This window comes from Microcaecilia unicolor, chromosome 2, assembly GCF_901765095.1.
Source record: "Microcaecilia unicolor chromosome 2, aMicUni1.1, whole genome shotgun sequence".
NCBI lineage: Eukaryota > Metazoa > Chordata > Amphibia > Gymnophiona > Siphonopidae > Microcaecilia > Microcaecilia unicolor.
In genome coordinates, this window is record NC_044032.1 from 135,422,979 (window position 1) to 135,448,360 (window position 25,382).

Consider the following 25,382-nt stretch of genomic DNA (forward strand, 5'->3'; position numbering starts at 1 on the left):
AATAAGCCCAGCAGCAGCTGAGACTCACTGCAGCAATCACAAGGCAGTTACGGGTGCTGTGCAGGCACAAACAAGAAAGACAAGTCTGGCAGCCTGGAAGATCCGGACCGGACTAAGCTGAAGCCTGGAACGGGTAAGGACAGCAAGACAGTCTATGGCAGCCACCGGTTCTGGTCACCAGAGGGCGAGGGGAGCACAAACCAAGAGACAGGCAGAAAGCATACTGAAGCACAGAGAGGCTTAACACACACAGGTGCAGTGTAGTGGAGAAATCAGAGCCATGCTGGAAGCAGCCAGCACACAGAGACAGAGCTAACTCAGAAAGACCAGACAGAAGCCAGCTTAGAAGCTGACTGGCAGAAATAAGGTAAGCCTGAGAGGGGTCAGGACCATAGATGTGACACTTGTTCATAGTGGATAATGTGGTCTCCAAGACCACAACACACAGACACTAAATGGTGGTGCAGTGGTCTTTGTCACCTATACAAGGGGTGTAGGCCAGTCTGACATGCACATCTTCTGGTGGGGGGGGGGGGGGGGGGAGTCTTTTAAATAGCTAAGTCCTTGGGTAGCAGTGGCTGTAACAGATTTTTTTTAAAGGTCTGAAATTCATGTTATGGTGAATAGATGAGTACCACATTCATCAATTTCTCATATTAGTGAATTTAGCTTTGCTTAGTTGTAGAAGTTTGTACATATACTGTACTCTGTAGAGTTGATAGGAAGCGGTTTATGCAGAGAAAATAGGCATCTTATAGTCCCTGTGAGCACTGTATCATCACTGTATACACAACACTTTAAAGAGATGGGTAAAGGTTCGTGCTCCCTGGAGCTTAAAATCTAGAGGCTCTGAGTTAAGATGGCAAAGGTATGATGTGGGAAATCTAAAAGTAGAGACTATAGCTGTATGTAATTGAGGAGCAATTTTCTATTTTGTTTTTTTGTGTACAAAGTGTTTGATCTACTGCCTTACAAGGGGACGCTGAAGGCAATTTATAGGCTAACCAGTCAAAGGAAAAATAAGGGGAGGGGGGTTAGAGAGACAGTTCAGTCAGTCCACCAGATTCCTGCTGTAGGACAGCAAGGAGTCAGGAAAGCTAGTTGAAAAAAAATGAATTTTTAAAGCACTCCTAAATTTTAGATAGGAAGGCTCTTTATATGGATTGGGAAGTGAGGACTTTCATGGGGAGAGTGGGCAACAAAGAAAAATGCAGAAATACACATGAACTCAAATTGAAAATGAAAAACTGACGGAATGCTCAGGTGACGTTCATTCTCCGAGGACAAGCAGGCTTGCTTATACTCACAAGTGGGTAGACACCATCCCGCGTCGCCTGGCTTGGCAAATTTGCCAAAGAAAAATCCAGAGCTTTTAGGAGCGCAAACCGAGAGTGCATTCTCGCCCGCCATGTGAACGCGCCACCTTAGTTTAATTTTTTCCACGTGAAAAACAGCTGCTTTTCTGCTCGCTCCTCACATACCCAGTTAGATTTTTTTTGTGCCTTTCGGCATTTTTCTACCCGCTTGTTTTTCTTTTTGTTTTGTTTTACCTTAAAAAAAAATGAAAACTTTATTTTCTTAGTCTTTTGCCTTGCTTCTAAGTTTCCTTTCCTTTTTTGATGCGGGCCATTTTCAGGTCTGCCGGTGGGGTCTTTTCTTTTCTGCCTTTCCCTCTTTTTTTCAGGCACCATCTCAACCTTTGATTTGGCAGAAGCAATTTTTCCTTCCATGTCCACGAAGGCTCCCATTGGCTTCAAGCATTGTACCCAGTGCAACCGGACCATCTCAGGAAAAGTCACCCATTCTTTGTGTCTTCAGTTCCTTGGGCCCGACCATAGCCCTGCCAACTGTGTCCTTTTTTTTTTTGTATGAAGAAAAAGACTCAGGTTTCCCGGAAGGCTTAATTTGAGAAAATGTTTGGAGCTCAGTCCGGTTCTTCAACATTGGTATCTAGGTCGGAGGCGTTGGAGTCAGCATCAACGGTTGCACCAGCATTGGGAGTCACAGTAGGAAGACCCTGAGACACTGGGAGCAGTGAGGCATCGAGTGGGTCTCCACTTACATAGAGGCTTCCTGCTATGCAGGTCCCCCTCAGGACTGCCCATCGTCGGACTCAACCCTGAGGCTATGGGAGGATTCGACATTGTCCTCGTCAGCACTGAGGAGCATGGGTGATGTGCATTGGGCGAAGGCCAAGAAGCACCGTCATCGATCTCCCATCAACACTTGGTGCCGGAAGCTCTGGGGTGCCGAAGGATTTGGTACTTGAGAAGCGTCGACACCGGGAGGATTGCTCCCCCTGCATCCAGGATGTGCCAATGCATACGACTCCAAACAGCCGAGATCCTTCTCCCGCACTGTCTCCGGCGATTCTGCAGCCTGCGTCCCAGCTGACCCCACAGTCTTTTTTGAAGGTGGCCCTCTGGGCCTTTCTCCCTCAGCTTTTGAACAGCCTTATGCAGTGATGTGCGTCGGTTTCGGGGGTGCGTGCGCCTCCCATACCTTCCGTTGTGGCCCCACCTGGCCCACGGTGCGACCCCAGTATCGACTTCCACCCAGGCCAGCACCTCCTTGACATTCATGGAGGAAGATTCACCGGGGTTGAAATGGGAGCCGGTTTCTCGGCGCCACTCTCAAGGATATGGCTCCTCGGCATCGAGGTGGGCCTGGTCTTGGACATCCCGTAGGGAAGTGCTATCTGACGCCAAGGAGAAGCGCTCATGGGAATCAGAAGAGGATCCCAGGTACTTTTCCTCCGATGAGTCCTATGTGATTCCTTCTGAGTCCTCCCCTCCACCTGAGAGCCTCTCTTTCACATCTTTTGTATGGGAAATGGCTGAAGCCATTCCATTCCCCGTAGAAGTGGAGGATGAGCCCAGGGCCAAGATTCTCGAGGTCCTGGACTACACCTCCCCTCCTAAGGAGGCAGTGACAGCTCTTCTCCATGAGGTACTCAAGGAAGTCCTCATACAGAACTGGGCATCCCCTCTGTCTGTCCCTGTGTTCCCCAAGAAAATTGACACCCAGTATCGGATCCACGGGGAACCTGGCTTTGTGAGGTCTGTCACCTCATGACTCCATGGTGGTGGACTCCGCTCTCAAGAGAGCCAGGAGTACTAGGGACTATGCCTTGGCTCCCCCAGGCAGAGAAGCTAGGACCCTGGACTCTTTTGGGAGAAAGATGTATCAGGCCCTATTGTCATTGTCCGCATGTAGTCATACCAGCTCTTCACGAGCGTGTACTTGCGGAACTTGGTGCAGCAGTTGTCAGACTTGGTCGATGCAGTCTCTATGGAGTAGACCCAATGCTCAAGCAGCAGAAGGCGTGTTGCAAGTTCTTGGCCAGGGGCACTTATGACAATTTTGATGTGGCATCCAGGATCTCTGCCCAAGGTATAGCAATGCGCAGACTCTCATGGCTGCATGTTTCTGACCTGGAACATGCTGTTCAGCAGAGGTTGGCAGATGCCTCTTGCCGGGGGGGGGGGGGGGGGGGGATAACCTTTTTGGAGAGAAGATTGAGGAGGTCGCTGACCAAATCAAGAAGCATACTGATACTGTATCTTTTCTCTCTCGCTGGACGTCTTCTGCAACTGCCTCCTCATCCAGGAGATATTTTGGTAAGTTGTGGAGTGCTCCCTATTACCACTACAGGTGTAGGTACACTCCTTTGGCCTGCCAGCCTGCTCAGGTTCAGCCCCAGTGCGTTTGTTCTAGTCAACAGCGTGCGCCCAAGGTCCCTGTTGCTCCTCAGCAGAAGCAAGGGGCGAGCTTTTGACTGGCTTCAGCAGAGCATAGCCGCAGTCAAAGTGTCCGTTCCGGACGACTTGCCGGTTGGGGGGGGGGGGGGGTTAAAGTTTTTTCACCAAAGGTGGCCTCTCATAACCTCTGACTGGTGGGTCTTCAAATAGTCCAACTTGGATACACCCTCAATTTGATTTCCAAAACTGCAAATTGTCCACTGAGAGCCCATTCTTTCAACTCTCAGCACAAGCATCTAATTGTAGCCTAGCCTCCTGAAGAGATCTATAAACCCTAGAAGAACCTGCTCGTTTATGTTGAACCTCTAGATTTGCAATCCGGCTCCTCCAGTATCGTTTCAGAGAGTCATTCTGTCGTTTGAGGCGACCAGCTACTGTCATAAAATGTCCTCGTGATACCGCTTTCAGAGCTTCCCATACTACAGCAATGGAGGGGTCAGAGTGCAAATTAAAGCTTAAATATTCTTTGAGTACTGTCACATAATCTTTACAGATTTGTTAATCTCTAAGCATAGTATTATTTAAGGTCCACCGTTTATGTAAGACATCTTCCTTAGTGAGGGATAGCAGTACCACACATGGGACATGATCTGAAACGGTAATACTGCCTGTTTGCGTATCCCTCACTTGGCCCCCCAATAATTTATCTATAAAAAGGAAATCGATACGAGAGTAGGAGGCATGCACTGAGGAGTAGAAGGAGTAATCCCGATCTAGGGGGTGCCCATCTCGCCAGGCATCAGAAAGCCCCATCTCTTCCACACGAGGCCAGCTGCTCAGCTAGCGTTCTATCTGCTCGGGAAACCAGCCCCGAATGATCTAAATCCGGGTTTATGGTGGCATTAAAATCACCTCCTAAAATAAGCTGGCCTCCTTCTAAAGATCTCACACTCCTCTTCAGTGTTTTAAAGAAAGAGGCTTGGCCCGTATTTGGCCCATAAATGGATCCCCAGGTGTACTCCCTAGACTCCAGCATTCCACGAATCAAAAGGAAACGTCCAGCTGGGTCTCTCTTGATTTGCTGAACCTGTAGTGGTATACTATCATGAAAAAGTAGTGCCACTCCTCGCTTCTGATATTCGCAATATCAGAAGCAAAGTAAATTTTTGAGTAGGAGGTAGGGCGAAACAGATGCTCATATGCACGTTTCAGATGTGTTTCTTGTAACATATACCAAGAGATATGTGTTTCTTGTAACCGATATACCAAGAGATAGCTAGATTGCGTCCACAGGTGGTAACCTGTGGACGCAATCTAGCTATCTCTTGGTATATCGGTTGCCTTTTTCTGGGAGCATTTAGACCCTTAACATTCCAAATAAGTATCTTTAAGTCAGACATCATCTATCTTCCAGAAGTAGAAAGAGGCATAGACTAAAATATATAACATCACTTTCAGTAGAAGTTTCCCTTCAAACAAATACAAAAGAGAGGTACAATTCCCATCCCCTCCCCCCACCCAAACAGTATTTTCCATGTGGAAGAGAGAGAAAAACCTCCTCCTCTCAACCACACTGTACTCCTAACAAGATCAACCACCTCACCTTCGACCTTTCATCCTGGCCTCCCATCCCACCCAGAATATCGACCCTTCAATTCAATATAGATATATCTCTCCTCTCACTTCTCTGATTGTGTTACCCTCTCAAAAGGCAGAGCCTTGAAACTGTCCCAGTTCAGGTTGCAGGTCTAGTTGCCGCCACACGTGGCTTCTTCACTTTGTTAAAAACTTGTTTCCATTGGTGGACTTTATCACGAGCCTTGTTTGCCGCCGCAATTTCATCAGGCTCAGTTTCCATCAGACCTGCTAACTGGAGTAACTGCTTTGCATCCGCTACAGTACACATCCGATGTGCTTTGCCTGATATAGCAAAGCATAGTGCAAATGGAAAAGCCCATCGGTATTTAATATTGTGTTTGTTCAGAGCTTCCAATATCGGTTTAATCTCTCTACGCCATTGCAACGTGTGAGCAGACAGATCTTGATATACAGTTACCTGGGTTTTGTTATATATCAGTTCTTTTTGCTGGCGCGCTTGAGTAAGTAGATTTTCTTTATCCGAGAATTTCCAAACCCGAACAACTATGTCCCTCGGTCTGTTGTTCTGGGGGGTGCCCAGGGCCCTGTGCGCTCGTTCAATTTCTGGCACGGGGGTCTCCGGTTGAGCCGCTAGCAGTTGCCTGCAAATCTCTTGTATAATTTTCAGGACCTCTTCCTGGCCCCCCCCCCCCCCTCAGGCACACCCCGAAAATGCAAGTTTTTACGTCTACTGCGGTTTTCAAGATCGTCAAGCTTATATTGCAATTTGTTCATCCATGTTCCAAATCCTCCTCCTCGCTGGCGCAATTGTTGCACGACTTCCACGTGTTCCTCCACTCGCATTTCTAGATCTTCAATACGGGTACCCACGTCCTTTAGCTCACCTCGCAAATTATCAATTCGTTGTACTATATCCGCCTTCATATGGGCTAAATCTTTTCGAAGATCAATGAGCAGTCGTGCTGAGTGTGATTTTCTAATAGTGCCAGTTTCTTCCTTCAATCTCCCCGATTCAAAGTCTGAGGCCTCCTCGAGGTGTGGGGAAACATGGCGCGATGGTGTTTTGGATGTGCGCTGACTGCTGCATGCTCCACTTTTCGCCTCCAAACTCTTTAGCTTTTGCGACATCTCACCTTCCTTGACTTCAGATAAGTTTTAATCGATAGGAGAGGTGCAAATTTCATCGTATTCTTTGCTAAAGTTCGCTGTGTTAGCTGGGCTGATCGGGAGCAGCAGGATCAGGCTTCCATCGAGGTCAGTGACGTCACCGGAAGTCCATAGATCCCCTTGTCCTACATAGACCCTGTTTGAATACTTTCTACACTTATCAGAGTGTGGTCTCAATACCAACTCCATAAGGGTTCACCTTAGTGCAATTAGTGCTTATCATTAGCGTATAGAAGGTAAGCCTATCTTTGAGCAACCTGTAGTTGGTCGTTTCATGAGAGGTTTGCTTTTGTCAGCATCATTTTCACCCAGCTGATGAAAGCTCCTTTTGAGTCACTGGACTCCTGCCATCTGAAGTACTTGACTTGGAAGGTCATTTTCTTGGTGGCTGTTACTTCAGCTCGTAGGGTTAGTGAGCTTCAGGCCTTAGTAGTGGATGCACCTTATACTAAGTTTCATCTTAACAGAGTAGTCCTCCGCATGCACCCTAAGTTCCTGCCGAAGGTGGTGTCAGATTTCCATCTGAACTATTCGATTGTCTTGCCAACATTCTTTCCCCAACCTCATTCCCATCCTGGTGAAAGCAGTTTGCACACCTTGGACAGCAAGAAAGCGTTGGCCTTTTACATGGAGTGGACGAAGCCCTTCAGACAGTCCTCCCAGCTTTTTGTTTCTTTTGATCCCAACAGGATGGGGGTCACCATCAGGAAACATACCATATCCAGTTGGCTGGCAGATTGCATTTCCTTCACTTATGCCCAGGCTGGCTTGACTTTAGAGGGTCATGTCCCGGCTTATAATGTCAGAGCCATGGCTGTGGCAATTTTTTCTTCCACAAGGCAGACGATGGAAAATTATTCAAATGGGTTGACTTTCTTTGTGGATGTGGCCAGACCTGCTTAGAAATACCAGATCATAGGCATCTACAGTGTTTGTAGTCAATCTTGTACATTTCAAAATGAGAAGGCTGTAGGGGGATCTCAAATTTCAGTGGGATCAGGCTTTTCTTTGCAAACTATGCTTCAGTGATTAGCTGAAAGGACTCCCCTTTATTTATTTATTTATTTATTTATTTATTTATTGCATTTGTATCCCACATTTTATGGCGATCGCCAATTCCGGTATGAGAAATACAGAGTGGTAGTGCGTAAAAGTTCATGAGTGACATATTAAATTAGGAAGTCAAGGAGAAAGAGTTAAGTTTTGTCCAGTTCTGGTATAAGTTTTGTTGTGTTGGTCAGGTGTTTAGGTTGGATCGTTATGGTATGCCTTTTTGAACAAGTTGGTTTTTAATGATTTCCGGAAGTTTGTTAGGTCTTTATGCCTCTGCAGCTTAATTATGCATTCACTATAGATGCTTAAGGGATTGGTTGAAGAGCTCACCAGCTGTTCTCATTCCCAAGGCATCCGGTGAAAGGCAAAGAGATCTCAATATCAATCATCTGGATCTGAGAGTAATATTTTACTCTCAAGAGTATGTATTTGCACATCTTCTTCAAGACCAATCAAGTGGCAGTGTTTATATCAACAGACGAGAAGGGTGGGATCCCTTCAACTCTGTTGAAGCAGCACACGTGGGATTTTGCAACTTTCAGTGGCATAGCTATCCAGGCCTTCTACATTTTTGGAAAGCAAAACTACATAGTGAAATACCCCTGCGGAATAGTGCAGTGGACTTTGATCCTGGGGAACTGAGTTAGATTCCCACTGCAGCTCCTTGTGACTCTGGGCAAGTCACTTAACCCTCCATTGCCCCTGGTACAAAATAAATACCTGAATATATGTAAACCGCTTTGAATGTAGTTGCAAAAACCTCAGAAATGTGATATATCAAGTCCCATTTCCCTTCCCTTCTCCTTCCCAATCTCACAAGTGATTGCTGGATTTAGAAGTAATTTACTCTATCTTTGTGAAGTGGAGAATACTTTGAATAGCTCTAGTTGACAGCAAGGAAAATAGCAAGCTACGTCTCTGCTGCTCAGTGCAGACTTCTCCAAGTTGATTTACACAGGATGCACTTGCCACAGACTGGATTTGTTCTATACCCTATGAATATCCTCCCATAGTCCTAATTGCCAAAAGAAATCCCAAAGATGACAAGGCGCAATTATCCTCATGGCACTACACTTGCCTTGAGAAAACAGTTTTTGCCTCCTCAAGAGATTGTCAATACAACCCCCACTCATATGTCTAGTATTAACAGCTTTAATGCAGAATCCAGGCTCCTTCTCAGCCCCAAGTTGTTGGCTCTGAAAGCCTGGAAATTGAGTAGTGGCTAGTTGCTTCCTTTGGACTGCCACTGCCTATTGAAGATTTTCTAGTGACAGCATAGACACTTTTTATAAGAAAATCCTGCACCTTGAGATGGAAGAGGTTTTCCATTTGGTTCAAGGTCAGGTCTCCTTTCAGTGTTCATCCCATACGATGCCCAAATATTTATACCATCTCTGTCAGTTGGGTCTTCAGATGTTGCCTGTCAGAATACACCTCAGTGCCCAGCAGTTTCCAAAGACCACAAGTCTCAAGGGGCTTGAATGGTGCATTTTCTTCCCCCCGTGATTCTTCCACTTGATCCAATGAAACCTTAATCCCTAAATATGTTGGAGCGAAGCTAAGTGCCTGAAGTTAAGTGCCTTATGAGCGTTTTGATATTTTATGTGCAAGATTGAAAATTATAAAAAAAATGCAAGTGTGATAATAATACAGGTTAAACATTTATGATTTTTCTGACCTATGATTAAGCAGTTGCCCATTTAGTGCTAAACTGTGCTTCAGCACTGAGCACTAGAGGCTTCTGAGGTCTTTTCCTCCTAGTTTTTTTTTTTTATTACCACATAAGTACTGGACTGAAATTAGCACAGGCTTTTGTTAGAAGTATTTGTTTAATGTAGTGTAATGAAGTGATCTTTGGTTCTGAGTGCTGACTAACTTCTAGAATAGCCATCAAAGTTCACTCCACCCTATCTTGATCTGTCATTTTTTATATGGGACATAGAGGGTAGAAGTCCACCATGCATTGTCCATACATTCCAAATACTGAAGCTGTTGTTGAAGCCATCTCAAATTTAGCTGTGTTTTGAAAAAACAATTGCTTTGTGTTAACATGGGTCAAATAACAGTCAAGATTTTAACACATCAGCAGCACCAGCAAAAAAGTTTGATGATAAACATAATTAAAGAGTCATTCCAAAGACATCCAGAATTTAATTAGTATTGGATAGATGAGCTCTGGAAATGTTATTTACTGGGGAGCTGGGAAGGTTTCAGCCGTTCACTGGATTTTAACTCACATTATTAGGATTAAGAATAGAGATCACAGCAAGGTACTGTGAAAAGTTATATGAATAAGACGCTTTAAAAAGGGGATATAATAGGAAGAATGGGGAGATATTAAAAAAATGAGAGGGAGTGTCCTTGTACAGTTAATTAGTAATCCTCAAACTAGTCGTAATTGTTCTCTTTAAATTTATCAACCGTAAAAAAAAGTTTATTAGCTTTCTATCGATCTGAAATGTGTCTTTATACAACATTTTGCTGCATTGATAATACCATATCAATGAAGTATTTTTCTATGCATACCATTTTTTTAAAGTTTCCATTTATTTTGATGTATTGAAAATAATAATAATAAGTATCCATGTGTTTTCAATTGCTTGATTCATTTTCAATTTGAAGAAAAAGAGAGAAAACATAAAGGGAGCATGATCAAACAAAAATATCAGTTAAAACAGCAAACTGGTATAATACATTTTAAGGTCCATTGTTCATATCTAGAGCTTGCCAAATTTTCATGATTATGTGTTTTCTATTTCTATGTCATCATAACTTCATAGTTTTATAGCATACAGGCAATGTTCCGTCAACATTGTGTAATATGCTATAAATCAATGTTGGGTAGGACAGTTGATTCTTCCCAGCTTTGTTGAATGTTCCCTCTTACATTATGTTGGGTGAGTGGACCATTCCTGGCTGTATTGTTCCAATTTTGGAATCTGGGGATTGTTTGTAACTAAAGGAGAAAGCTGTAGTCAAGAATGTTTTTTTAATAAGCTTCATTTAATATATAGACTGAAACTGCTTGTGTCTTGATGACCTTCAGATTGCACTTTACTCATTGGCATTATCTGGCCTTGATTACTGTAATTCAATTTATTTGTTATTGCTGCCAAGTCTTTGCATTCACTGCAGTTTGTTCAGAACACTGTTGCTTGTGTGTTAATTGGAGCATAGTGGTTTGATCGTATATTGTTGATTTTGTATTATCTGTACTGGCTTTCTGTACAATACTGAATCATTTAAAATTTTGACTCTAATTCATAGACGTTTAAGTGGCAAGTTGCCGTTATGTATTATCTCAGTCTTGAAACTTTACAGACATCCATATAAAGTTCCAATCTATAAACAAACACATTGTCTTTACCATTAAAACAATAAAACTTAATAATTTAAAGAAGTCTGAAATTTTCAATCCATATAACAACAAGGCAAACAACAAAATACTTCTAGCAGCATTTACATTTCAGTAAGAACATTCTTTCAGAATGCCTGCTTAAAGGAGAGTGTTGTATTTTTTTCTCTAAATGCAGGAAAAAAAAACTGGCCTCAATTCTCAAATTGTCAGGTGCAGAATTTTGAAGGGATGGATGAGCCACAGCAAAAGAGTGAGTATGTGTCTCTGTCAGATGCAGGCATCACGGGGATGGAGTATCTAATCAATTCTGCCATACGGTTTAAAAAAAAATTAACCCCCCTGTTTACAAAGCCATGCTAGTGCCGTGTACTAATGCCGACACAGCCCATTCACTTTGAATGGGCTGTGTCAGCATTGCCGTGTGGCTTAGTAAACTGGGGGGGGGGGAGGGACAAGTTTTACTGTTTTATGCTAATGTTTTCAATAATATTTTATGAGATTCCTGGTATTATTTTGTATAGTGTTGCATTATAGTTTAGTATTTTAGTATGAGTGGTAATGTCATTTGTTTGCTGATGTTATTATGTTTTTGTACCCTGCCCAAAACTGGTGAAATAATAATTAAAATAAATACTTCCTTTCCGGTTACTAAGAGATAATGATAAATCTAATAATGGGTAGCTGATGACTCTTTTTAGGATAAAGTAGTGCGATTGCTCTATTAGCCCACTTGAATAGGTAGAAATAAAGGTCAACAAATAAAAAAGAAAAAAAAATAATGTGATCAAGAAATGTAGTAAGTTGGTCTAATAAAAAGGAGTCACCTTGTTTATTTTTTATAAACCTTTATCTCTGTGTGGTCTGTTTCTAAATATAATTGACTTACAGTCTGGTATGCTACTCATTGCCCTCCTCCTCCCCTATTCCTCTTTACCCTGTAATTTTCCTTGCCCGTAATGTCTTGTCTGTCTGTTTTACCTAGATTGTAAGCTCTTTGAGCAGGGACTGTCTCTCTATGTCAAATGTTCGGCGCTGCGTGCGTCTGGTAGCGCTATATAAATGCTATTAGTAGTAGTAGTATGCTATGAGGCAGATTTTAGCAAGTGTATGAAGAGGGGAATTTGCACATCCATGTGAGGACATGGAGAATTCTCATAGTATTTTACAGGAGGCTTTTTGAAACATAGTCTCCTATAAAATAGGTTAGGATTACATGTGTATGCTCCTTCACTTGCGACAAGAGGGGAAAAAACCTGTAGCACTATCTCCCTTACATGTGGGAGTAGCTTTTTGGAATTGCTGCCCCAGACACCATTTTGCCTGTGCCCCTGACACCATCCCTGGCAGCACCAATCCCCCTTTTGATCACTCACCAAAATCCAGACCCCTTTGGATTCCCCCTTCCCTCGATCCCACACCCAGCTCTTACCCTGGGGTTCCTGGTGTCTAGTGGGGAGCTGGAGTGAGTGCGTATCAGTCACTTCTGCTCTGTCAAAGTCCAATAGTGCCTGCAACTGTAACATAAACTAAATAATCGGTCAGTTCCACAAGTTGTAGCTGCAACTAGTGGCCTAGTGGTTAGGGTGGTGGACTTTGGTCCTGGGGAACTGAGGAACTGAGTTCGATTCCTGGCACAGGCAGCTCCTTGTGACTCTGGGCAAGTCGCTTAACCCTCCATTGCCTGCCACATAGAGCCTGCCATGAGTGGGAAAGCGTGGGGTACAAATGTAACAAAAAAAAAAAAACAACATAATAGTTTCCTTGCTAGAGCCTTTAAAATTTGTTAAAAGCCTCATGAAATAAAACATGTTGCCTACAAACAAGATAACCAGCTGTTACTCACAAGACCTGCACAAGAACCTTATTCCAAAGAATAAGTGCTATATATTAAAAAAAAAACATTTTACTTATAGCATAGGCTTTACTGCTAGGGAATTCTGTTCAACCGTACAATGTTGAATTTATTTATAATTCCCCATTCATAATTCTCCATCTGTGCAGAATTCTGTGCAGGCAAAAAGCTGCAACTGTCCTTGCGCCCTTCCTTTCTAACACCCACCCAAAATTACATGGCAGAATGAAGATTGTAAACAGCTGTATGTTGGGCTGTGCTACATTGTCTTCCTTTTCTGTCCTGCCCCAACTGCTCATTTGAATTACACAGCTCATGTAGTTCATTTGAGCAGATGGGCGAGGACATCAAAGAGGAGAAGGCAGCCTGATATGCAGCTGTTTCCCAGGTTGGGGGTGGGGGGGAGAGGATCTGGAGAAAGCTAGGTGGTGTGCCATGTAAGTAGGATACTACAAGAAGCTTGGGGGGGGGGGGGGAGGCTGTGCAGCCTCACTGGGGACTCATTCAAGCTGGAGGCAACTGAAGTAAGAGGATGTACCATTGGATGGAGGTCAGGAACAAGCTTTGGTGTGTGCCTAGAGGAGGGTTGGGGGGCTGGTGCAAGCTGGGGGTGACATGGCACTGAGAGAGAAAGGAGGAAAGGTGGGGAATATGTGCTTGGATGAGGAAGGAGAGAAAGGAGAGGTGGGGCTATGTGATGACAGGGTAGGGGAGGGGATGAGAGATGCCTGGTTTATTGCTTTTTGAAATTAAAAAGCCCACAAAAAAACTCAACTTCCATGGCGTCCCACAGATCAATCCAAAGACTTGTGGGTTGTGTCCCTCTACCAGTAGGTGGAGATAGAGAGAACCTCCGAGGTTTGCTATATGTGGACCTGTGCAGCCAACTGAACCTCAGTATTCTCTCTATCTAGCAGGTGGAGGGACATCTCTGTTCAGCTCTGATTTGATCTGTCTACTGGTGTCCTTTGGGCCTAGTTTAGCACAGACAGGGGTTGAGTGGCTGTTTGCAGCTTGTGGTGTACACCTGGTGGTGCCAGGCCCCTCCCGGTCTCCCCCTACCTTTCCTCCGTCGCCCGGGGCTGTTGGCCTGATCTAGTGTTTCCTTTCTTTCCTGACTAAAAAAAAAAAAAAAAAAGGTAAGAGACTTTGTTTTTGTTTAATCATACGGAGGAACTAGACGTTCTGCCGAGTCAGTTTTGGGGCAGGCGTTTGTGGAGCATGTCAGTGCCTTCTGAGGCGGCTAAGCGCTGCTCCCGGTGTGGGGGCTAGAGAGCAGCATCGGGGCAGTGTGAGTCCTGCCGCCGTCAGCCCGCAGCGGGTGTTCAGCGCGACGGGGGTTCCCCTCAGGCGTCCAGTGAGTCAGAAGTGCAGGGGATAGTTTCGGTGGTTTCCTCGGGGCAGTTAGTGCAGCGCGCGTTGGTGGGCACCATTTTTTCCTCTCAAGCGCAGCGCGCTTCTGTGGCACAGGCTCCGATGGAGGAAAGCGATGTACAGGGCGCAGGGGAGTCCCTTGCAGTTCCTTTTTCCCTAGATTTTGTTTTATTAATGCACAATGCCTTTCTTTTGAAGAAGTCAGGAGCTTCTCTTCAGGCAGCCCCGTCTCTTCCTCAGCAAACCTCAGTTGCTGCAGCCTCTCAGTCTTTCCTGCCAAAACGTCCCCGGGTGACACAGATGGCCTGGTTTTGTCTTCGGGCCCTCTCATAATCTTTGGATTTGGCAGATGGGGTCACCCTGCCCTCTGAGGAGGGGGATGATCCAACGGCTGCCCGCCTTTTTTCTCAGGGAAGAGCTTCTCTCCTTGATTGTTAGGGCTTTTGAGTTTTTGGTCATTTTCCCCCTGTATCGTCAGGGGGAATAGATCCGGTGCCCTCTTTTATGTCTGGCACCAAATGCCCAACCTCGTTCCTTTCATGTGCATGAACCATGAAGATCCTTATTTCGGCGCAGTGGGTTACGTCGGACAGTGGGCTTAAGGTTGCTTAGAGCTATGTCGCATCTTTACGTGCTACCTGCTCCTGACTTAGACTTGCTGAAGGTTCGTACGGTGGATTCCTTAATCACAGCGGTCACTAAGAAAACCACTCTCCCTGTGGAGGGGGGCATGGCGCTCAAGGACCCTCAGGATCATAAGTTTGAGACTTTCTTGAAGCTGGCCTTTGAAGTAGCAGCCCTTTCCCTGCAGGCCTCAGTTTGTAGCTCCTATGCGGCGCGGGCATGCTTATCATGGGTACAGAAAACCTCCTCTCCAGAAAAACTCATGGCTGTTTTGCCAGCCTTGGAGTCCGGTTTAGCCTTCCTTGCGGATCTTCTTTATGATCTTTTGAGGGCTTCAGCAAAGGAGGTTTTCCTAGCAGTCACTGCATGTCGCTGGCTGTGGTTGCGGCATTAGGCTGCAGACGTGGCCTCTAAGTCACATTTAGTAAGTCTTCCTTTTAGAGGAAAGCTTTTGTTTGGGGACAGACTTAGAACAGATTGTGAAGGACCTCTGTGAGTCTAAGGGCCAGCGTCTCCCAGAGGACAGGTCCGAGTTTGTACAACCGGCGGGACTTAGACCTAAGTTTAGGGATACACGGCGTTACCGTCCAGTCGCGGGGCCTCTTTTCAGTGAGCAAGGTCTTCTCAGAGGCCTCAGCCCTTTGAGGTGATAGGCGGGCCTTCCTTTCTGGTAACAGAAACCAGCCCGCAGCCAGGTCCGCCCAATGATGGGGCCCTGGTCCATATCTAGCCGGTTATTGGGGGCAGACTGTCCCTATTCCTGGTGGAGTGGTCCAAGGTAACATCTGGCGAAAGGGTCTTGGAGGTTATCAGAGACGGCTACAAGTTAGAATTGGCTCGTCCGATAGTAGACTCTTTTCTGAAATCTCCTTGCAAATGTCTTGCTAAGGTGCGGGCCGTTCGACACACCCTCCTTAACTTACAACGGCTGGGTGCCGTCCAGCCTGTACCCCCAGCAGAAAGAGGGTGCAGTCGATACTCCATTTATTTTGTGGTGCCAAAAAAGGGCGGTTCTTGGCGACCCGTCTTAGATCTCAAGTGCGTCAACAGGTCCTTACGGGTTCGGCTTTACCGCATGGAAACCCTCCGATCGGTGATCGCAGCGGTACAGCCAGGGGAGTTTTTGACCTCTCTCGATCTCAAAGAGGCCTATTTACACATTCCAATCTGGCCTCCCCACAGGCGCTTTCTTCGCTTTGCAGTGATTGGTCGTCATTTTCAATTCAAAGCGATGCCTTTCGGCCTAGCCACAGAGCCTCGGACCTTTTCCAAGGTCTTGGTAGTAGTGGCGGCCTATCTCAGGAAGGAAGGGATTCAGGTCCATCCAGTGGTGTGCTGGTAAATGTTTAACAACAGGCTCCACTCCCCTTGTCCACCTCTGCGCCCCCCCCCCCCAAATTGCAGAGCTGGCTATAGCCTGGGGGGGCAATGCATTACTCCAGGAAAAAAAAATTAAATGATCCCAGGTTCCAATCTAATTCATGTTTAAAGTGGAATAAAATGCCATAAATAAGTAAATAAATATAAACTTTTAATGTTGAGCACCTGATTCTCAAAGTGGACTTATTCCAAACACTATAATGAAAATAAAATGATTTTTTTTTCTACCTTTGTTGTCTGGTGACTTTGTTTTTCTGATCATGGTGGCCCAGTATCCGATTCTGCTGCTGTCCTCTTAACTCCGTTTCCAGGGCTTCCTTTCCATTTATTTCTTTATTTTCCGCCTTTCTTCTTCATTTCTTGCCCTACATCTGTAAGTAAAAGCTGGGTCCTCCGCAGACTTGACTGTCCAGTGGATCCAGCTTCTGCCTATTTTCTTCATCCATGTGCAGATTTTCTCCTCTCTTCCTTTTCCCTCATCTCATCTCCTTTCTCATTCTTCCCTTCCCTCCATCCATGTCCAGTAACCCTCCTCTCCCCTGCCCTCCCCTCCATCCATCCATGTCCAGCAACCCTCCTCTCCCCTGTCCTCCTCTCCATCTATCCATGTCCAGCAACCCTCCTCTTCCCCCTACCCTCCCTTCCATCCACCCACCCATGTCCAGCAACCCTCCTCTTCCTCCTGCCCTCCCTTCCATCCACCCACCCACGTCTAGCAACCCGCCGCCCTGCCTTTAAATGTTGTATTTTTCCTTGAGTCGCGGCGCCGGCATTGAAAGCAGCAGTCTCGGCTCGAGCCTTCCCTCGCATGGTTCTGCCCTCTTCTGGTGTATTTCCTGTTTCCGCGAGGGTGGAACCATGCGAGGGAAGGCTCGAGCTGAGCCTGCTGCATTCAATGCCGGTGCTGCGACTCGAGGAAAAATACAATATTTAAAGGCAGGGTGGCAGCAGGAAGGAAACGAGGGCTATTGGGGAGCTGAGGGCAGACAGGAGATGATGGACAACCTGCGGAGTGGGGGATCCTGCAGCTCGCAGGGTGGGGGGAGGAGAGGCAAGCCGGCTCGCACTTGGTAAACAACGGGCTTGCAAGATGCCAATAAATTTAACAACCGGCTCTTGCGAGCCGGTGTGAGCTGGCTCCAGCACACCAGTGGGGTCCATAAGACGACTGGCTTGTGCGGGCATCTTCTTTCGAGGAGAGTTTGCGGGCAACCGACAAAGTGGTCGGGTTGCTTCAGTCGCTTGGTGATCAGCTTTCTGAACTGCAGCTTAACACCTTCCCAAACACCCGAACAGGGATAGTTTCTCTTCCTTCAGCTCGAGCACAGCAGTTACAGGCTCACGAGCGCTGTTTAAAACTCTGGACCCGCTAGCTTGAGACTACGGCATGTACAAGTTTTAGGTTCCATGGCCTCTACCTTGGACATGGTAAAGTGGGCCAGAACTCACATGCGCCCCCTCATGGCACCTTCTGAGTCGTTGGTCTCCGCTCTCGGAGGATTACGAGGTTCAGGTGCCACGTTCGGCCCCGTCTTCACATAATCATGTACTGGTGGTTCATTCATAAGAATCTGGTGTCGGGCATTCCTCTGGCAACCCCGGACTGGAAGATAGTGACCACGGATGTGTCATTGTCTGGCTGTGGGGGCTCTTTGCCTGCAACAGACGGCCCAGGGCGTTTGGACTTCGACGGAGGCGTCATGGTGCATCAACCGCTTGGAGTTATGGGCGATTCGTCTGGCCCTTCGGGAGTCTCTGTCTCTTCGCGGTTGCCCAGTTCGAGTTCTCTCGGACAATGCGACTGCTGTCGCCTACGTAAACCATCAGGGGTGCACCAGGCGACTCTGACCTCCTGTTGGGCAGAGACTCATCTCTCGTTCTTGACAGTGGCTCATATAGCGGGGTCACCAGAATGTGCAAGCGGACTTTCTCAGTCGCCACCAGTTGGAGCCGGGGGAGTGGACGCTCTCCTCTCTGGCCTTCGATTAGATAACTGCCCGTTGGGGGATGCCAGAGATGGACTTAATGGCCACCACATTCAATGCGAAGGTTCCCCGTTTCTTCAGCAGGGGACGAGAACTGAGCTCAGAAGGCATCGATGACCTTCAACCTTGGCCCAGGGGCCTGCTCTATGCCTTTCCCCCGTAGCCAGTGGTGGGCAGGTTACTGACTCGCACTGCCAGTTATCCCGGTCGACTGATCCTAGTGGCCCCGGATAGGCCCAGACGACCCTGGTACGCAGATGTGATTAGGCTTCTGTTCGATCGTCCCTTTCTGCTACCGGCGCAGGACGGTCTCCTGCAGCAGGGGCCAGTCACGATGGAGGATCCCTCTCCCTTTGGTCTTACGGCCTGGCCCTTGAAAGGGCGAAGTTGAGAAGAAAAAGGTATCCGCCTCGATAGCTCGATAGGTGTGGCATACCTTCAATTCGTGGTGTGCGAGTTTGGGATTGTCAGCGGCTTCGGCTTCAGTATCGGTTATCCTCGCGTTTCTTCAGGAGGCTGTACGAAAACCACTCTCGTTGAGTTCTGTTAAGGTGCAGGTGGCAGCTCTGGCATGTTTTAGAGGCCAGCTTCAGGGGGCTTCCATTGCCTCCCACTCGGATGTGGTTCATTTCTTGAGGGGCGTAAATTGTTTTCGCCTTCCTCACGTGCCAGTTCTGCCATCCTATAACCTTAATCTAGTTCTCAAAGCGCTTCATCGTCCTCCTTTCGAACCGAGCCTCTCCCACTGGGAACCGCACGGGCTGTGTGGAAGTGGGGCGTGCGCCCGGCTCTGCCTCCTCATCCACCCACCAGTTCCTCAGATGGCAGCAGGAAAGGGGAGCACTGTCGGGTGGAGCTGCCCCAGGAGAATGGGAGTTATGGAGGCGTGAGGGAACCGCCGAGGCCGCCAAGGGCTCAGTCGACAGCACCGAGACCAGAACGCAGCAGCAGCGGCAAGAGGAGAAGGGGCAACTCGCGTAGGCTCCGAGGGGCTCAGAGCAAAGCAGTAGCGGCAGCCTGAGGCTGCTGCCCCCCCTCTGGTGTCTACCTCCAACATAGACCCAGCTCCCAGGGTTGCGGAGTCTCTGTGCCCTGGGCAACTCGTCCGATCACCAGACCGTGAGTAAAGTGCCTATTATATTTCAAGATATTGAGACTTTACAACTGACAGGGCTTGAAAGGCATGACAGTAAAAACCAAAGTAAAAACTGAATAATTGCTAATGAACTGAAGACACCTTCAGCAGGACGGGCGTGCCTGTGAAGGAGCCTTTTGCACTGCATTTGATCAACCTGAGAAGGCAGGCTTGTGAGGAGAGTAGATTGGGGCAACACGGTCTTAATAGTAAAAACAGGAAATATATACCATAATGAATACCCTCAATCTACTCCCTAACACTGATCCACTTAACACTATCCACCCCACTTGCAGAAAACAACATCATACCCATACTACACAATCATCATAGATTGATCAAATACACCACACCTCACCAAACTGTTAACAACCTAAACAAAGGAAGAACACTTACATGCGAAGAACCACAACAGAAAGGAAAGAAGGGCCCAAACAAACTCACTTCAACAAGGAAACGACAACTAACATTAGTCCACTTAACACCAAATACAGAAGACCAATTCCAAACAATCCAAGTGTACTACGTCAACGCCAGATCTGCTGTAAATAAAACAGCAATACCTAGACTGGATCATGTCAGAAAACCTCGACGTACTCTTCCTCACTGAAACTTGGATCCATGACCAAAAGGACCCTATAATCCTAGACCTGTGCCCTCCAGGATAGAAAATCACACACTGGACCAGAAAAGAAAAGAGAGGCGGAGGCATAGCACTAATCTATCTGTCCCACTTCACCACTGAAACTGCTGCCAAGTCCATAACACCTCAACTTGAAATTGCCTCAATCAGAATCCACAACAAAACCCTACACGATCATGTGAATTGTGTCTTGTTTTATACACCTCTAGGTAATTGGAACGAAGGCCAGACCTACTTCATGGACTTCATTTCAAACACGTGTAACCAACTCCAGTACACTAATACTAGGAGACATCAACCTTCACTTAGAAGACCCGAACTCTTATCAACGCACGAGAATGTAAGGAATTTCTCTGTTTATGCGATCTCAAATGGCCACAAATGCAAGCAACCCACGTCACAGGGCATACACTTGATCTCATCTCACACAAACTCTCAACAGACCAGAACCTAACAATAAAAAATAAGAAATGGACAGAGACACTAGAAACTAAACTTATCCCTACATTGGCGGAAGAAGGGTATACAACAAATACTAGAACACACATCCCACAGCACAAGAGGTCAAGTAGAGACGAAAACATTCTGGCAACTAATATACAATAACGAATGGCAACACAAACAGACTCCATATACTACCTTATAGAATGGGACAAAAGATGCAAAAGCATACTAGATGAAATTGCGCCCTTACGAACAAGAACCCCACGCAAGCATAACTTGACACCATGGTTCAACGATGAACTGAAAAAGTTAAAAACACAAACCAGGAAACTCGAACGAGCATGGAATAAAACAAAAGATGTAACAAAAGAGAGGGAACGAAGTACAAACTAAAGTCCAAACAAAAAAAAACACACAGCACCACGGGCCTTTAAAAATGGAACACAGTTCTTTAATGAATGAGCCTTGACAAAAAGACCCGACACAGGCTGTGTTTCGGTGACTAGCACCTGTGTCAGGGGTCACAGTGAGGACGTGGAAAACTTGGGGAATAACTCGAATATATTACTCTACAATATATTATTCCTTACCCCACGTCTCATATAGTAAAAGCTACAAAGTTTGGATACAGAAAGTGCCTTGGTGCTTTGTAGCTTTTACTATATGAGACGTGGGGTAAGGAATAATATGTTGTAGAGGAATATATTCGAGTTATTCCCCAAGTTTTCCACGTCATCACTGTGACCCCTGACGCAGGTGCTAGTCACCGAAACACGGCCCGTGTCGGGTCTTTTGTCAAGGCTCATTCATTAAAGAACTGTGTTCCATTTTTAAAGGCCCTTGGTGCTGTGTTTTTTTTTTTTTTTTGATAAAACAAAAGATGAACATACACTTATCACATGGAAACAAATACAAAGAAAATACAAATATACAATAAGACAGGCCAAAAGATCATACTATAAAACCAAAATAGGGACAGATTACAAAGACATGAAGAAATTATACCAACTCGTGAACAAACTCCTAGACACCAGCTTGGTCACTACCACGAATACAGACATCCCATCTGCAGATAAACTTGCAAAGTACTTCAATGAAAAAATTGTAAACCTACGCAACACGCTACCTCAGAACAACACCGACATTGAAAACTTCCTTAATGAATTGGACCCAACCATTGGAGAATACCCGGCAGATCAGACCTGGTTAAACTTCGCCCTCCATACCGTCGAAACAGTTACCCAGGCGATTAGTAGGTTTTCCAACACTCACTGTAAACTAGATACCTGTCTCAGCTACCTAATGAAATCCGCCCCTGACCACTTCATAGCAGACCTCACATCCCACCTTAAATTACATGCTTCAGCAAGGCCTCTTCCCTAAGGAAAATGGCAATATTCTACTCACCCCAATACCAAAAGATACCAAGAAAAAAAACAAACGAAATCACTAACTACCGTCCAGTAGCATCTATCCCTTTGGTGGTCAAACTGATGGAAAGCATGGTAACCAAACAACTTACAGATTACATAAACAAATTCTCAATATTACACGAATCACAGTCAGGCTTTCACCCCCTCCACAGCACAGAAACAGTATTACTCACTCTTCTAGCCAAATTCAAGCAGGAAATAGCAACAGGCAAAAACATCCTTCTCTTCCAATTCGACGTGTCTAGTGCATTCGACATGGTAGACCATAATATATTAATAAGATTACTAGATAAGTTCGGGATTGGTGGAAACATACTTAACTGGATCAAGGGCTTCCTAACCACAAGAACATATCAAGTAAAATCAAATTCAAGCATATCATCACCGTGGAGAGCAGACTGTGGAGTACCACAAGGATCACCGCTGTCACCGATCCTCTTCAACTTAATGATGACCCCACTTGCCAAGTTCTTATCCAAACATGGCCTTAACTCTTTCATATATGCAGACGATGTCACAATATTCATTCCTTACAAAACCAAACTGACAGAAATCACCAACGAAATCAATATCATGGATTCATGGGCAAATGCATTTCAACTAAAACTCAATAAAGAAAAAACTCATTGTCTCATCCTCTCATCGCGGTACAGCGCGGACATCCCCACAAGTATCAACACCCCAGATCACACCCTTCCTATCTCAGACAGCTTGAAAATCCTCAGCGTTACAGTGGATCGTAACTTAACACCAGAGAGCCAAGCGGCATCCACAACAAAGAAAATGTTCCACTCAGTGTGGAAACACAAACATGTGAAGCAATTCTTCCCGAGGGAAACATTTCACAACCTGATACAATCAATGGTACTAAGCCACTTAGACTACTGCAATGGAATTTATGCGGGATGTAAAGAACAAACCTTAAAGAAACGTTTCGCCTTCAAAATCTGCACCCTGGTTCACAAAATCATCTACGGAGAAGCCCCGAGTTACATGACAGACTTGATCGACTTACCAATTAGAAATACATCCGAATCAACACGATCTTATCTAAACCTGCACTATCCAAGCTGCAAAGGACTTAAATACAAAAAAACTTACGCATCTAGTTTTTTCTACTTAAGCACACAACTGTGGAACAGATTACCAAAACCCTGAAAACGACGTACGACCACCTAAAATGCCAGAAATCACTAAAAACCAATCTGTTTAAAAAGGCATACCCTACTGATCCAACTTAAATGGCTAATCTCTGCAACACAACCAAACTAAAGCACGTAATGGACATAACACAACTCTTCCTTTTTCCAGTTCCCTAATGGGGCTGTGCCACATGAACTTGATCTTACCACAACATCACCCTGTATTTGTTCACACCGGAGCCTGCAAAGGCGTCTCCGGTACTATGTAAGCCACATTGAGCCTACAAATAGGTGGGAAAATGTGGGATACAAATATAACAAATAAATAAATAAATACATTTAAGAGACACTAAGCATTTTTTGACAGTTTTAAGTACTACGGATGCAGTGATAGCGAGTAAGTGTCTCTTGGTTACTCTTGATATTAAATCATTGTACACTTCAATACCTCAAGATCAAGCTTTGGAGATCATCTGGGATGCTTCAGAGATGAGAGCGAAACCAGTGGAAGTTCCTTCTCAGTCCTTGTTCAAACTAGTAACACCAGCAGTACAAGACCATTTTTTCTGTTCCAAGGCATCTTTTTTCCACAAGTGTCGGGAGTAGCAACGGAGTCCACCTATGCTCCCACTTTCATAGTAACATAGTTGATGACATTAGATAAAGACCTGTACGGTCTATCTAGTTTGCCCAACAAGATACCTAATGTAATGAGTTTATGATGCGATACTTCATATGTATACCAGATCTTGATTTGCCCTTGTAATTTTAAGGCATAGACCGTAGAAGTCTCTCCTCATACATTTTGCTATGCAAACCTCATACAGTTTTCTTCGCATTTCTTTGAACTGCTTCAAGTCTTTTTATATCTTTAGCAAGATACAGCCTCCAAAACTGAAAATAATTATCCAAGTGGGGCCTCACCAACTTGTACAGGGGCATCAACGTCTCCTTTCCTCTGCTGGTTATACCCCTCTTATGCAACCTAGCATCCTTGTGGCCATGGCCACTGCCTTGTCACATTTTCCTCACCTTGAGAACCTCAGACACCATCACCCCAAAGTTCCTCTCCTGAGTCGAGCTTACCAGTTTCTCTCCTCCTATCTGGTACATCTCTTTTGGATTTCTGCTCCCCAAGTGCATCACTTTGCACTTCTTTGCATTAAATTTTTACTGCCAGACCGTTGACCATTCTTCTAGTTTTTGGAGATCTCTTCTCATGGTTTCTGCTCCCTCCTGGGTTTTCAGTCTATTGACTATCTTCGTGTCATCCGCAAAAAGACAAACTTTTCCTTCTATCCGTTCAGCAGTGTCTCTCACAAATATATATTAAACAGAATCGGCCCCAGCACCAACCTCTGAGGCACTCCACTACTCACCTTCATAAGTACATAAGTACATAAGTACATAAGTAGTGCCATACTGGGAAAGACCAAAGGTCCATCTAGCCCAGCATCCTGTCACCGACAGTGGCCAATCCAGGTCAAGGGCACCTGGCACGCTCCCCAAACGTAAAAACATTCCAGACAAGTTATACCTAAAAATGAGGAATTTTTCCAGTCCATTTAATAGCGGTCTATGGACTTGTCCTTTAGGAATCTATCTAACCCCTTTTTAAACTCCGTCAAGCTAACCGCCCGTACCACGTTCTCCGGCAATGAATTCCAGAGTCTAATTACACGTTGGGTGAAGAAAAATTTTCTCCGATTCGTTTTAAATTTACCACACTGTAGCTTCAACTCATGCCCTCTAGTCCTAGTATTTTTGGATAGCGTGAACAGTCGCTTCACATCCACCCGATCCATTCCACTCATTATTTTATACACTTCTATCATATCTCCCCTCAGCCGTCTCTTCTCCAAGCTGAAAAGCCCTAGCCTTCTCAGCCTCTCTTCATAGGAAAGTCGTCCCATCCCCACTATCATTTTCGTCGCCCTTCGCTGTACCTTTTCCAATTCTACTATATCTTTTTTGAGATACGGAGACCAGTACTGAACACAATACTCCAGGTGCGGTCGCACCATGGAGCGATACAACGGCATTATAACATCCGCACACCTGGACTCCATACCCTTCTTAATAACACCCAACATTCTATTCGCTTTCCTAGCCGCAGCAGCACACTGAGCAGAAGGTTTCAGCGTATCATCGACGACGACACCCAGATCCCTTTCTTGATCCGTAACTCCTAACGCGGAACCTTGCAAGACGTAGCTATAATTCGGGTTCCTCTTACCCACATGCATCACTTTGCACTTGTCAACATTGAACTTCATCTGCCACTTGCACGCCCATTCTCCCAGTCTCGCAAGGTCCTCCTGTAATCGTTCACATTCCTCCTGCGACTTGACGACCCTGAATAATTTTGTGTCATCGGCGAATTTAATTACCTCACTAGTTATTCCCATCTCTAGGTCATTTATAAATACATTAAAAAGCAACGGACCCAGCACAGACCCCTGCGGGACCCCACTAACTACCCTCCTCCACTG

The 25,382-nt window shown here is 45.6% G+C and overlaps 1 protein-coding gene across 9 annotated transcripts in view; it reads left to right on the forward strand.

Moving 5' to 3' along the window:
- XRCC4 (X-ray repair cross complementing 4) overlaps positions 1-25,382 on the forward strand; it is a 344,725-nt gene that overhangs the window by 6,356 nt on the left and 312,987 nt on the right. For 4 of the 9 annotated variants that reach the window (XM_030193348.1, XM_030193347.1, XM_030193349.1 and 1 more), the window contains exon 2: positions 11,054-11,132. The exons of 2 other annotated variants lie outside the window; for them this stretch is intronic. In XM_030193348.1, the coding sequence (XP_030049208.1) occupies positions 11,111-11,132 (22 nt within the window). In that variant the 5' untranslated portion in view covers positions 11,054-11,110. The remainder of the gene's footprint in view (positions 1-11,053; positions 11,133-25,382) is intronic. 3 more of the 9 variants (XM_030193345.1, XM_030193344.1, XM_030193343.1) reach the window with 1 other exon arrangement.